The 14,714-nt window shown below is 38.6% G+C and overlaps 1 protein-coding gene across 4 annotated transcripts; it reads right to left on the bottom strand.

The window, feature by feature from the left end:
• Positions 1–1,313: 1,313 nt before the first annotated feature.
• Positions 1,314–12,972, bottom strand: LOC120724710 (microtubule-associated protein RP/EB family member 3-like). 4 transcript variants are annotated; one of them, XM_040017041.1, is made up of 8 exons: positions 12,852–12,972; positions 8,373–8,439; positions 7,881–8,008; positions 7,653–7,798; positions 6,957–7,116; positions 5,285–5,415; positions 4,413–4,559; positions 1,314–2,824 (listed from the first exon to the last, which is right to left on the bottom strand). In XM_040017041.1, exons 3-8 carry the CDS (start codon positions 7,999–8,001, stop codon positions 2,756–2,758), a joined length of 774 nt encoding a protein of 257 aa, XP_039872975.1. In that variant the 5' UTR covers positions 8,002–8,008; positions 8,373–8,439; positions 12,852–12,972; the 3' UTR covers positions 1,314–2,755. The 4 variants fall into 4 exon arrangements, with proteins under 4 accessions (XP_039872975.1, XP_039872977.1, XP_039872976.1 ...); XM_040017043.1 differs by having other exon boundaries at positions 7,881–8,005; XM_040017042.1 differs by lacking the exon at positions 12,852–12,972 and adding an exon at positions 12,726–12,845.
• Positions 12,973–14,714: the final 1,742 nt, after the last annotated feature.

Genomic DNA, 14,714 nt, shown 5'->3' with positions numbered 1-14,714 from the left:
TGACACATAACTAATTCTATCATGAAGCTGCATGCTTTAAAAAATCCCACTCAAACTGTGATGTTTGAATCACTGCCTCTGTCCATTATTATCCATTCCTGGCTCAGCAAACAGGTAAAATTCAAAGGCTTGTTTTCTATTTTGTGAACAGGAAGCTGAACATCAGGTACTCTACTGCTCAGCTTTGAATAAAAACATTCAGCTCATTTCCATTTGCCTGTGAAAAGTTCATTATCTCATCCTCTATGCTATCATCACTGATAACTGCCAGGTCCAATTAAACCATCAGCATGCTGCAGTTTTCTGTCTGGCTGCCATCTCTGTGGAACAGACGGTCAAGTACATCCTGCAGCGTCGCTTAGTGTTTGGCACAAACCTCCCAAATCCCTCAGCAGACCTCCTCCACTCACTGTAAGTGGAAGCATAATCCTGAAACTGAGTGGACGTCTCAGTGTGTCTTGCTCTTTTGTAGGTCGTAAAACATCTCACTACTGATTCATAAATATTTTTCCATGTGTGAAAGCTTTCTTGGCAACATAGTGGCAGACCTATGCATTGTTGTAGAACTATGTCCAGTATGTGAGCCTGTAAATATTTGAGGAGACCGTTCCCTCATTATTTCATCTCAGATTAAGCTGATAAAAGATCTGGAGTTGATTCAAACTGTTGAACTTTTCACTGTAACTTTCAATATGAGGTCCAAAGAGATATCAATGCAACTGACTGCTTGACTTCTACGGAGGTGCATGGAGGCAACATTTAGCAAACATGTGCTGGGCCTGATTGTTGTGTGTGTGATGTGATCAGTATGCTGCTGATTTGCATAAGCAAAAATGATGTAAATAGAAAACGCTGCTCCTAATGAATAGAAAACAGGAACTACATGAGACTGTGGGGTCTCTGAGTAGTATATTTAACAGCCACGGTGTAGGACTGATCCTGCACAGGTCCTTCATCCCGACAGCAGTCAGGCTGTACCGTACCCAGACAGGAGAAATACTGTTTAAAAATGCATGTATATTGTTATCATTCCCACTGCGCTTTATGCACATATAAAAAAGTAAAATCTTGGTGTATTTTACTGTATGTAGTAACCATGTGTGCATAGTACAGTATTGTGGCTATTTTGTTTACTATTTTTCTTATTTATTTTTTTCTATTTTTGTTTTTTTTCTATTATGTCTCTAATTTACCTTTTCTTCCTGTCCCTTGTGCTGCTGTAACAAGGAAATTTCTCCAGTATGGGATTAAATAAAGTCTATATCTCTGTAAAAACACGGCCGCAGACAGCACACAGTGATGAGGTCTGTTACTTTTCTTGAAACTCATAGCTTTATTTCATTCCAGCAGTAAATCCAAATGATGCAAGTTTATCACACAGCTGCCATGGCAAGGTGAGAGAGGGTCTGATGTTCTCTTCTCTCAGACTGATCCAACTAATGGCAATCACACTCAGCCTGGCTGTCAATCACAAAAAACAAACCTTTAGTTCCATGGCAGCCATTGTGGTGTGTTAACGCTATGCGACTTATGAAAATTCAATTAAATACAACAACAGAAGAGTAGTGATAGCAGCTAAAATGTTTAACTCAATTAAAACGGTCAAACATTAGTATTTAGTAGTGTCCTCTATAGTCTTCTTTTTTACATTTGTTCATTGATAGAATTCAAAGCCTGACATTTAAATAAGTTTAAACTTATGCCTCTGACTTGGCCACTGAAGAAATCAATGCAAAGGAAACAAAAAAAACAAGTCTTTTTCAACAAATCTACAAAATATAAAATTGCATCTTTCTGTGTCGTTCTGGCTGTAGCCAGTCACTGCATGTTGGCATTTTGGATCATTTCAGTCAGCTTTTTTTGCTACATTTAGTGCAAGACCTTCAGTTTCTACAAACCCCATCTTGTGTTTTTTCAGAAACTGTTTAGAGCAGATTAAAAAATATAAATAAATAAAAACATAAATACATCTAATGGCTCCTAAACAAGCTGTCTGGACAGTTTCATGAGCAAACCCTTTGTGCTGGGACGACTTAATGAATAAAAACATATCTGTGATGCTTCACCTCAGAATGATTACTTTTTTACGACATACATGTGAGCATTTCAGAGTCTGTGATATGTCTGTGGGCTAAACGTTCACATGTGTCATCGTGTGCAGCGTGCATGCTGCTCTCTGGATAGGCTTAACGCCTTTTTATAATCTCACTTTGAGCCACTTCCAGCCAAAATCTTCTAAAGCTGATCACATTATGTGGAAAACATTGTGTGGTTTCATGTATAAACTTTGCAGAGAACCCTGATCAATATGTGTGTCTGTGTGTGGTCAATCAGAGTGCATGATGGGAGAAAGTGACCTGACTCATCAGACAGATTCATAGCACTCCAGAGCTGTTTGTCATCTCACTGCTGTTAACTATAAACCTGCGACACACCAGCAGGATGAGAAGCCCCGCAGTACAGTTGTCCCATCAATTAGAACAAGTCGAGTAAGCCAAGCCAGGCTGCTGGGTCCGAGTCCAGACCGGTCCGGGTTAAGCGTCCTTTACTAGTAAGAGTTTGGAAAGGAAGTGAGGCTGTACAACAAACATGTTGTGAGATGGACAGCCGTGGACAAGACAGGCGAAGTAAGGGGAGTTTGTAAAATGTAAACTAATTAGAGGGAAAACAAAAAGGGGCAAAAATGGCAATTAAGGTCAGATTAAAGGAAGGGAGGTGGAGGAGTGGTGACGGTGATAAAGAGGAGAGGAAGATTTCAGTACTCCTCGTGTTCTCCTCGTGCTCCTTCATCAATTTCATCATCTTCTGGTGGTGCAAATCCCTCCTGGAAAAGATAAGATCAGTGTTTCAGGCTTTACCAGCTGCAGGTCATCTTTCATAAGTTTTTTGCTACATTTGTTCATAATCTCAGTATTTTTAAAGATTTCCTCCTTGCAGCAATACGTTAAAACACATAGCTGTTCACTCAGATGTCTCTGTACCTCACTGAGGTGCTTTATTGCTTTACTGACAGGCTGATTTCTAATTTTGTGGTAATCTAACCAGATTTAGGTAAAGGCTGCAAAATGCTGTGATGGATTACAGAAAGTAGTAAAATGCAGCCATATCAAATAATTAATCCTACAACTGTTTACAACTTGCATAGTTCCCATTTCTGTATAACTGTATATCTCAGATTTCTGTAAAGTTATTTATTTCATATTCTGTATAGTTTTTCATATTTATATCCTGTTCATAGCCTGTACATAGCTTGTACTCACTACAGCCTGTACATACTTATAGTTATAGAATATTCACAACATACTTCATACCGTGTACATTATAACATACCATAATAGACCCATTTCTGTAATATACTCACATATCTATATTATTGCTAATATATATTGTAATATATCTATATCACTAAAGCACTTCTGGATGGATGCAAACTGCATTTCGTTGCCCTGTACCTGTGCATGTGCAATGACAATAAAGTTGAATTCTATTCTATTCTATTCTATTCTATTCTATTCTAATAATCATGAGATACGTACGGCAGGTGGAATATGGGATTTTCCTCGTAATATTACAAACACACTTTAAATAAATGTATAATTCATTTTTGAATCTTTCTGACATGGGTCTTGTACCATGGAAAGTACAACCATCACCCCACCTCCACTCCCTCGCTGGTCTCCACTCATAATGCACCTAACAAAGAGTACCAGAGTACTCTTGAGTTTGTCCCAGCACCTCACCCCTCCTGCCTCACACTTGCTAGCTTTGGGGAGTGCTTGAAAAGCACTCACAGAGAACACAGAAGGTCTGTGATTTTATGCATCTTGTGGTTTAATTAGAGCCATTTTTGGAAGCAGTGACAAGCTGTCCTCTCTTGTGTCTTACTATTATTATGTCATAGAAGCAGCTGTAGTTTCAGATGTGTCAAAGGTCTATGCTCAGCCACTGTTAGCATCGTACCACATGCCTGAATCCAAATGAACCGTGTCACAGTGATCAAACAAGGTAAACAAACTGGACTTTGCTCATGGCTCAGATCAGCCTAAAATGTTTAAAATTCCATAATCAGGAATTCAAGGAATTATAACTGGCTCATTACCTGAAAACATGTGCATGACTGCAAGCAGTGTGGAGCATGTAACTCTGAATGCAGGCTGGTGAACATTTGACTATTCAAATGTTCACCAGCCTGCAGATGACATAAATATGTGATGCCTTCGGTAAAGTCAGGGGATAAGGAATTAATCTGAATACTGTGGGAAATAAATGTTCTAACAACCAACAAACATATCGTCTGATTTCTTGTAATATCTCAAGAAATTTTATGAAAGCCTGAGACCAGTCCAACCCCCCAAATTCCTGGTCTGTGCTGTAATTGCTGAATGTAAGTAAACATTTTGGCCTGTATTTACCTCTGTAGCATACAGGATGTCCATGATTTTGCTCAAAACTGGGTTGTTTTCATTCTCCTGGCAGATGAGTTCAATGTCTCTCAGCTTCCCAAAGTAGAAGTCCCTCTCCTTCTCCAGCCCGTCTACGGTCACCTTCAGATCGAGCAACTATGACCAGAAACAACCGTGGAAAAAAAACGATGAGGGAGGCAGCTGAAACAACAATGTTGTTCAACAATAAAAACAAAGAAATAGAAGACACAAAAGAGAAGAAATTATATCATAACATGCTCACAAAGCTGCAGCGTTTTAAGGAAAAAAGCTACATATAAATTTTGTGTACTAATGTCCACAGTCAACTAACAGGATGTGAAGATTTGTTGAGCTGGTCACATCAGAACCTTTTCAGTGTTTTCAGCCTGACTTGTGTGAGTCAGAAAAACATTCCAAAGTTAAATTGTTGTACCACTCTTGCATTTTTCCCACCCACACAGTCCTGGTACAGAAACAAGGAACCAGCTCCAAGACTGGTTCCACTGCCAAAAAGGTGGCAGCACAAAATTTCTATGTCCAAAGTTGAAACTATTGACATGTGTAGCTATGAGAGGGACACTGCAGAGTGACTTAAGAGATTTCCATCCAAAAGTACTCCTGGGTCTGTTAGTGACTCTGTGTCACAGAGCAGATCAGCAGAAATGTGGGCTGGTTCTTAAGGAGTAGTAATCAGAATCCAGCACCAGTACTCACACTGAAAAAAGAAATCTGGGAAGCTTCCAAACCACTACCAACTTCATTAATGCTGAAGGGTTTGAGTAATTATACAGTTTTGATGTGAGAGCTGCACAGGACCTCTGTTACAGGGTTTTCTTGAAAAGTTATCAGGGCAGCGGTACCTGCTGGTTGAGCTCTATGAGCTCAGCGTCTCCTCCATTACGTGTCACAGGAGGGTTCCTGCGGGCTGATGCTATCTGCCTCTGCGGGGTGGGGACACTCTTTGGTGCTGTGGGAGATGTTCTCATGGGGCCTATATGAAAGAAGCACATGTTTACATGTCTATACATCTATTTAGTTCGTCAGCCCCTAAGTATGTCTGAGTATTTAGAACAAAATCCTTCTTGATGTAAGTTTACTAATCAAGAGCTATTTTGATAATATCTTGTTTGCTAATTTTGCTAAAAAATACGATAAGATCCTTTTAATTCCCCAGAAAGTTATAATTTTACAAAACATCACATCTCTTAATGGCTCAATCCAGAGTGGTGTTTGTTCAGTAAATCTCATGAGAGCACTGAACACATACCATGCTAATTCACAACATTGACTGAGTAAACCAAAGAAAAGGAAACAGTACACATTTTTATTTTAGCGTGTAGACACCACAAACTGCCATGAAATTATATTGTGCATGCATCAGTGAAACAGCATGACTAGCTAATGTGTTTCCTGTTTCACCTGGTAATTGGTTCTTTGTGGGCAGGGCTGGGACATAATCCTCCCATTTGTATTCAGGATACTTTAAAGGCCACATGATGTTCCACTTTGAGGTATATTACTGTCAGTTAGTACGCCTCTCTTTTTAATGCTGTGACTCACTACAAAATACCAAAACTCAGAGAACACGGGCTGTGCAGCTCTGATGTTTAACAGCTTTGAATCAGAACTCAAGTCCATATACTCACCTGCCACTTCATTAGGTACACCAGTTCAACTGCTCATTAATGCTAAAAAATAATGAGCCAATCATATGGAAGCAACTCAGTGCATTTAGGCATGTAGACTTCATCTACTGAAGTTTAAATTGAGATCCAAAGTGATGAAGAAAGATGATCTAAGTGACTTTGAACATGACATGTTTGTTGGTGGCCAATGGGCTGTTATACCATTTCAGAACTACACATTTCAGAAACTGATCTACTGGAATTTTCCCTCACAACAATCTCTAGAGTTTACAGGAACTGGCCTTAAAAAAGGGCAAATACTGAGTCAGTGGCACTTCTCTGGATGAAAAGGCAGTGTTGATGTCCGATGTCACAGTGGAGAGAATGCCTAGTCATAGAACCTCGAGTCTACAGCAGCAGCAGAAGCTGACAGCAGTGGGTACCACTGCTGTCAGCTAAGAATAGGAAACAGAGCCTATTCACAGGACAATAACTTTACGAAAGCAGCATTTTTCAAAGATTGGAAAAATACTGCATTCAAGAAGCTTGACCTACAGTCTTAAATATTTCCTTAAAGTTTTTCATATTATTAATGCTGTACATGCAGAAGAAATACTAAAATTGTAATATGAGAGCCGAACTACTTAATAGGAAGGAGCTGGCAGACAGATAATTAGAGCCCCTAGTGCTGCCCACAACCAGCCAGTATAGAGCACTCCATAAACTGAGTAACACACTGCACACACACATGCTGCATGGTGGGGATGTTACCTGAGCGAGTGGGTCTTTTAGGTTTATGATGAATAGGTTTACCTGGGTTAGAGGTGGGGATGTGGTAGCATGAAGATGTGAGAGAAGTAAAATGAAGGGTTTAGGTTCACGCACAGCTGACTATGTCGTGTTGTACCTGGATTAGGTGGAGGCGGCGTTCCTTCCTGGCCCTGCCGTGTGAGCAGAGGGTCGTATTCTTTCCCGTCATAGTTGGCATCAAAAAACTTCTTAAACCACTGAAGGAACTCAAAATTGTCCTGGAACTTCCCCTTCACCAATTTCTCCACCGGGATGATCTGAAATGTTTTTAAATAGCAGGAAAAAAACATTCTTGAAATGTCAGAAAAGGGAATCTTGGGATTAGATACTCCAATAACTGTCATTTTGGGGTAACAGCAGCCATCTTTAAGATGATCTGCATGTTATCACCTTGCTTCCTTCTGTCAAGGTAAATGATCCTAAAAAAAAAAAATCACATTCATAATAATAGAATGACAACTTTAAAGACAACTTTATCTACAGTACAGTTAAAAACAATTTAGACTGTGCCACAGTACTTTAACTGTACTGACTTAAATAGTAAACAGAGTGGTTCTTATATACAACGTCACTCAAGCTGTTTTAGCTATGCTTTTTCTACTTAAACATTCGTACTCTGATGGATGCCTCTAAGAGCTTAGGGTTAGTCCAAGTTTGTGCAAGGTTATTTGGCATGTAGGCTAGAGCAGCAAGGGATGAGCCACTAATATAAACTACTTATAACTAATATAAAAGTACAGATATGACACCTCGGATAATAAGAACAAACAGCAGTTGGTTTCCCTGTTCCCACCTTGTCAACGGTCATTCTCTTGAACGCAGCCTGTAAGACCTTGAAATTGTGGATGTATTCATGTTCCAGTTTTGCGTTGAACTTGACTTTCTTCAGTAATATGCAGCCTGGAAACAGCATGTCCATGAACTGGCAGTAAGCTGCGCCTGAAAAAACAGAACAGGAGCACAAAGTCAAGAAAAACATTTATTTTAATTTGAAGCTTTTTCTCGAGAAGTGTGTGTTTACCTGTACACAGCTGCTCAATCTTTGTGTAGGTGAGCTGCAGAGAGTCGTTCACCCACGCCAACATGTCATGGCGACTCAGGTTCTCTATGGTCATAGAGGTGGAGTAGACATTCACCGCCATCCTCCTGCTAGGCACCCACAAACACGCAAGCACATGTAAAGATATTAACATCAGTGTAACATCTGAAGGCTCCAGACAATCTTTTTTCACTGACACATAAGTCTGATTAATCTATGAAAATGTGTTTATATCTATATAAAGTAAAAGTAAGCGACTCCACATAATGAAGAATATGTGTATCCAGGAGCGTGGCAAAAAGGAGCGTGTTAAATGACAGAGAATTCATGATCTTTTTTATTTTATTTACCTTTTTTTTAATCACCATTTGGTAATTTTGAATAACCTATTACATCTTTATCTTCATGTTTTATTACGTTTATTTAAGTTTGCATGCTTTGTAATAAAACATATGGGAACACACATTTACTCACCTGTGCTGGGTGTGTGTTGGAGCGTACTGCTGAGAACTGGGTTGTGCTTGACCACTTATACAAAGACCTGGAGACAGAACCGGAATCATGTTCAGTATCAGCCCGGTTACAGTTTATACTTCACATAAGGTAATCATCTACTCAAAAGTGCTAATTTAACTGTCTGGGCACATGTTTACGTAAGTAAGTTTTAGAATTATGTTGAAACACTGAAATTGACCAAGTCACAATGATTTAACCCTTTAAAGAAAATTCAAAACCAACAAAATATAGCAACATTAAGGTCTTTAGTTCAAGCTGACCAAATATGAAATACATGTGATTAAATCTGTGTGCTGATTTCTACTAAAACACTGAGAAATTCAAACTGGCTGACTTCTTGCTGATTTTAGGGCACAGCTCCTAGATCCGTTTTTTTACATCTTTGGATATTTGAGGTGTTTACATAATTTCATAAACATATGTGAAACACTGTGGTGTGGCTACTTTATTAAAATGCTGTAAGTGAAGCTACATTTTGCACCCCAAACATGGGAGACTCAGTTCTGACGTAAATATGTGCAAATTTCTGAGGTCTCAAACAAATAATCAGTGAAATTTCAATAAGAACATCTTAAACAATAAAAACTAAACATAAAGTAGAGTAAACTCTTAATAGAAACTGACTGAAACCAAACTGAATGCAAAACAAGAAAATACATAAACTGCAAAGTGCAAACCATAAAAATAGGTCATGGAGGTTTACCCCTCGCCAGGGTTACAGAGGGACATGCCACAGAAAACCTGAGGCCGGGCCTCTAATCTCTGCCCAGTTAATCCTGTTAGCCCAGGTTCAACATGCTCTGCCCATCGCAGTTCAGACCGCCTGTAGGTGCATCAGACAAACATAAAAACCAACCCAGCAGGGACACATCACACTGACAGGTGAGATAAGGAAAAATCCAACAATACCACAGCATTTCCTGTGAGCTGACGTCCTCCAAAATAAACACAATACAGGATGTTGTGCTGAACAATCACTTCCTGACTGCAGCCAGTGAATCTGCCAAATATTCCACTATTTCAGTGTCTGAACACAGAGTCCTCACATAAAATACTACAGTTCAACTACTCTGTGAACTCCAAGCAGTTAAATAATGAAGTCTGCTCTGTGACTTTTTCAACCACCCATGATGCAAAGCTGACAGTTATTCAAACAACTTTCAGGTCAATGCGACTGTTCAGGCAAATTATTCAAGAGTGACACGGTACTACAACAACTCACAACTGTATTTATTTCTTATCAGCACAGCAAAAATAACACCCAAGCTGGCCACAAGTTTCAGGTCATATAAGGACACGGATTGTCATGGATTTTCAACTTAGTAGGTTTTTAGAACCTTTTTTCTGGATCAGACTGGTAGGTGATGACAACGTGCAGTGATGTGAAAAAGAAAGTTTTCTCAGGAGTCCTGTGAAAAACTAAATACACTCAGTGATTCAATAGTCTGTAGGACTACTTTCAGCACTTGAAGTAGCTGTTTTCTGTCTGACTTTATCAGTCTCTTACATTGCTGTAGAGGTATTCTGGCCAAGTCTTCCTTACAACATTGCTTTGGTACATTGAGGTTTGTGGGCATTCATCTATACACAGTTCTGTTAGATCCAACCACAGCATTTCAATCAGGTTTGCGTGTGGACTTTGATCCACTGATTGATTCTTTTCAATCAGTGATTCTTTTCTTTTTAAGCCAAGCAAATTTATAATATATTTCTACCTAATCCATCCTTAATTCCAGGGAAGATACTAACTACGCTACTTTTGTTCTTACATTAAACTTATGCTGTGTCACTGCTAATATAGTGAAATGCTGCTGTTGTTGGCACCTTGTTTCAGTAGATTCACACTTCAGATTAGGTAATGTGTCATCAATGACAGTAGTTCATTGGAAAAGAAGGAAAGAAAATTATCTTCATTTACTAACACGTATAAATGCTGCTACTTGCAAGCTACAAGCAATAATAATACATTGTTCCGATTTATTTTATACCACCAGAAATATCATTATCACAAGTTTTTTTAAACTATTGTGACATAACCTTGAGCCGTTGTCACACATCCCTAATACACGGGGGGGGGGGGAGGGAGTACTATATATTCAGGATATAAGGTGTGGAAATGAAGGCAACATAAAACAAATATCCAGAAATTTCCAGAGAAATGTCCAAGTCAAACCAAAAAAAAAAAAAAAATCTGACAACTCCCTTCTATTATAATTCTAATTTCCAGAAAATTTCAAACACCATCCACATATAACAGCCAACTGTTTCTGGAATTATTTCACTTGTTGAAGTCAAATATAAATTTGGGTCTTCTTTTAAATGTTATAAGCATTTTATGTTGATAGGAACACAGGGTTAACACTTTGATAACCTTCAGATTAAATGAAAAACCATCAAAATGTGAGTCTGAATGATAAATAAAGTGATGTAACATTATTCAGCTCCTGATTGTGTTTTGCTTTGTGTAATGTTAGTTTTAGAGACTCTCTACAATATAGACAAAAGAAATATGTTCATAAAAAGTGTAACCGGACCAATGAATTTGACCCAGCAGCACTGAAACACTGTAAAATACACATATAATAATTTTAGAAGATAATTTTAATCAAAGCTCTGCAACTGAACAGTCTTCATTATTGAACATGATAGCTGCTCATGATCATGATGACAAACAAACCACATCAATAATTATAAAAGACACTTTTGTTTTTCAGAGTAAAAATAACATGGGAAATTCAGAAATTACTGTCAAAAAAGATAACAGATTGAACGTGTTAGTATACTAATCAAGGACCCTTTTTCATCCAGCAACAAACCCTAATAATCAACAACAAATAAAATTAAAAAAAAAAACAACAACTATAATTTACAGATTTTTAAAAAAGCAATTTTTGAGTGTGAAAAAAATTGGTTCTATAACACCTTTCATACATGTGACAAGATCTCCAACACTACTGACTGAAATGCAGCCCAAACGTGACAGAGCCTCCACCATGTTGTACAGATGGCTGTAGACACTCGTTGTTGTACCTCTCTCCTCATTCTCTTTTGTAAATATTGATGATGATTTGAAACACAAATTCCTAATTTGGACTCATCACTACATGCGACCTACTGACACTAATTTTCAGTCCTGTTCTTGTGTAAGTTGGGATATCTCAGCATTTTCTCTCAGGTCCTGTGTTAGGTCTTTACTGTATTTTTTCCTGTTTCTTAAAAATGCTGTTGATCTGCTGTAGATAATTTTATAGGCCTACAACTTCTACTTTATCTTCCACTAATCCACTGTACTCTGATTTTCCTTTTAAAAAGCACACTGTGCACACCATGGTGAGATATGTCAAGTTTTAAGCAAGGGAATCATCTTGCTGGTTCAAAAATACTATTTATGCATTTCAAAATATGTTATATTTGGTATTTTACACAGCTCCAACTAAAGACACGATGTGTGCCAGTAAAAACTTGCTTGGTTTGTCCTGATACATTTTCAGATTTATTGTAAAGAATCGTTGGCTGACACAGCTGTCCTCTCTTTTTTTTTTTATTAATAGAACCCATACATTTAATGTAAAGCTTAAATTAGCAAATATTTTTCTATTATACATTTAAAGGGTTAATTATGAAGCTACTAATAAATCATGCTGATAGATTGACCTATAAAGTGATAGTATTTTTCTTTTTTTGGTAAAGTCTGACGTACTGTCGGGAAATAAACAAGAGTAAATAAATAAATAACAGAGAATACAATTTACTAATTAAAAGAAGATGTACTAGTTAAAATTGACTGGCAAAAACTTCAGACTTACAGGACACTTCTGCTTAGTTTGAAATAATATCGTATTGTAGCAGTTATAAAGAGCTCTTTGTCAACAGGTTTTTAATCAGATAAGGGGCTCAATCTGATAAAAACTGTATTTCTTTATCAGCAGAGGTAATTTTGCATTTTATAGTTTGATCTAAGCAGGCTATGAAAAGTTTGGTAATGCAATAGTTTATAAACCATGGTTTGTTGGACAGTTAAGGGCTGAACTTCGTTCACGGCTCGGTGTTTTGACAGTTGACGTTACAGTCGTTTCAGCGCTGCTCAGACCGATCAGCTAGCTCCCGGCTAACTGCTCGCCCCCCGCAGGTTGTGGTGGGGCTCCGTGGGTGTTTGGCTACTGTTGTTTTAAATAAGCAGTTTTTCCAGCTTATTTTATTTCCCTACACTTGTATCCGCTAACTTTAACACATCCGAGCGTAACTGAAAACGCGACTTTTACAGGCTAACGTTACCCCCCTCTGGAGGCCTTTTCGATAATACACACGCACCTTACCAGCCAACGACTGGCTGTCACCTACGGGACGGTTGGAGTCTTTATCCCGTGATAAAGTGGTTTAGACAGCACGGACTGAGCCGTGCGGAGGGCCGTTTTTAATAAAGTTCTTGTTACTCACTGAAGCTGCCGCCGTCTCTCTCTCCGCCGTCCCGCTGCTTCTGCTGATGGGCTTTCCGTTGCTATAACCCCGACTGTCGCCCAAGCAAGTTGCGCGAGATTGCGACCCACTAAGCCACCGGCAATGCGCATGCGCAATCCAGTGTCTACATTTTTACAGGAGTTTCAGTGAAACTGTGTCCACTGAGCGGCCATGATGGAGACGGACTCTAGCAGCGTGACTGCGGCACAGTATTTTTTTCTGGAAGAAGCCCTCACTGTGGCATTTAAACATTGTATTCACCCTGTTGAACTACAGTCTAAGTGGGTCTGAACTATGTAAACACATAAGAATTTTAGTTCGAGGATAAGAGAGATCAATTTAAACCTTATGACTATTAAACTGACTTCTTAGAAAGAGCTGGATAGGATAGAAACTATAAGATGTTAATTTCGTTCTGATTCATCCTGTACATGCCCAATTCAGTTACTCTATCACATGTGAAAAATTAGCACCCTTTGACAAACACAGACAATTTAAGAAAAAAAGTAACAGACCTCTCTGTGTTGAATCATATCTGTTATTAATCTCTGTCTCTCTTCCACAGCATGTCTTTATCCTGTTTTCCTTCAGATGGCCGCCTCTCCCTGAGCCTGGTTCGGCTGGAGGTTTCTTCCTGTTAAAAGGGAGTTTTTCCTTCCCACTGTCGCCAAAGTGCTTGGTCATAGGGGGGTCATATGATTGTTGGGTTTTTCTCTGTATCTACTGTACAATATAAAGCGCCTTGAGGTGGCTTTTGTTGTGATTTGGAGCTATATAAATAAAATTGAATTGAATTGAAATTGAATTGAATAGTCGAAAGAAGGTCTTCACAAAGAATTAACAGAATACCTGATGAGGGTTGCAGATGCATTTTATTGACTATGGCCATGTGAGGTAAGCAATAGGAATTGATAGAGGATAAGGTAGGGAAAAGTTAGAAATTTGTAATGGTGGCCATTTAAAATATAGTATAGCAGAAATACTAACATTTTTTGTGATTAAAATTACAGGTAAAAGAACTGGCATATCAGCTTGTAGTGAAACATGGATGTAAATATCCAAAGTCATTGGACAAATCCTCGAGGACTGGGCCAGAAAGATTCTCAGTAGGAAGTATAGTGGAAATAAATCAGGATGGATGCAAGAAACAGAGTTCCTCATCTATAGTTGAAGCACTTTGCAAACCACACCAAGGTCAGCCGTAAAGAAAGTGATTCTTTCCATGGATAACCACAGTTCACACCTGCCAACTGCAGCCATTGACTTCTGCAAGAGCAATGGAATTGCGATGCTTACATTCCCCCAGAAGCTTGGGTTAAGTGCCTGACCTGTACTCTGTGGGCTCATGAGGTCTGCACTCAAAGGGTGCCATACATCTGTCATCACTGTGATTCTGATAGTGATTAAAAACTTGACACAAACACATACAGTGCAGTTGATGAAGCTGGTGCACAACTACATTTTTTCAGCTTCATTATAATGTTCAAATATTAGCTGTAGCTACATCAGTTCTTATAAGTGCATTCAGGTGTTGAATAAAAAAGATGACATGATTACATAACCCAGACCATGGGGTTAATTGTCACATTTCTCTCTTTGTGTTTGAGACCATACCATGCAATTAGTAAGTGCGTTGCAGAAAAAAATAGCTCTACTATTTCATAGAGACATGTAAAAACTTTGCATTGCATTTTGAATCCAGTACCTTAAAAGAGCTCAAAGCTACAGCCAAAAATGTCAGGAATGTTACAACTATCCCCGGTCTCCCCTACTTCAAGGGTAGTTTTCCATCTAAAAATTTCTGTTTTCTGCATTATCCACTTGCTTATTACCCACCAGTCT

Source organism: Simochromis diagramma, unplaced genomic scaffold (genome assembly GCF_900408965.1).
Source record: "Simochromis diagramma unplaced genomic scaffold, fSimDia1.1 OVJJ01000802.1, whole genome shotgun sequence".
NCBI lineage: Eukaryota > Metazoa > Chordata > Actinopteri > Cichliformes > Cichlidae > Simochromis > Simochromis diagramma.
The sequence above is the reverse complement of the archived record's forward strand: the minus strand, read 5'-3'. Positions and strand labels throughout refer to the sequence as shown.

Bases quoted from the DNA above. Each gene is read 5' to 3' on its own strand.
- LOC120724710 (XM_040017041.1), bottom strand. From the start codon at position 8,001: ATGGCGGTGAATGTCTACTCCACCTCTATGACCATAGAGAACCTGAGT. The intron at 7,117-7,652 runs GTGGGAACAGGG...AAAACATTTCAG, and splicing joins AGAGAATGACCGTTGACAAG to ATCATCCCGGTGGAGAAATT. The intron at 4,560-5,284 runs GTACCGCTGCCC...TTCTGGTCATAG, and splicing joins TCATAGAGCTCAACCAGCAG to TTGCTCGATCTGAAGGTGAC.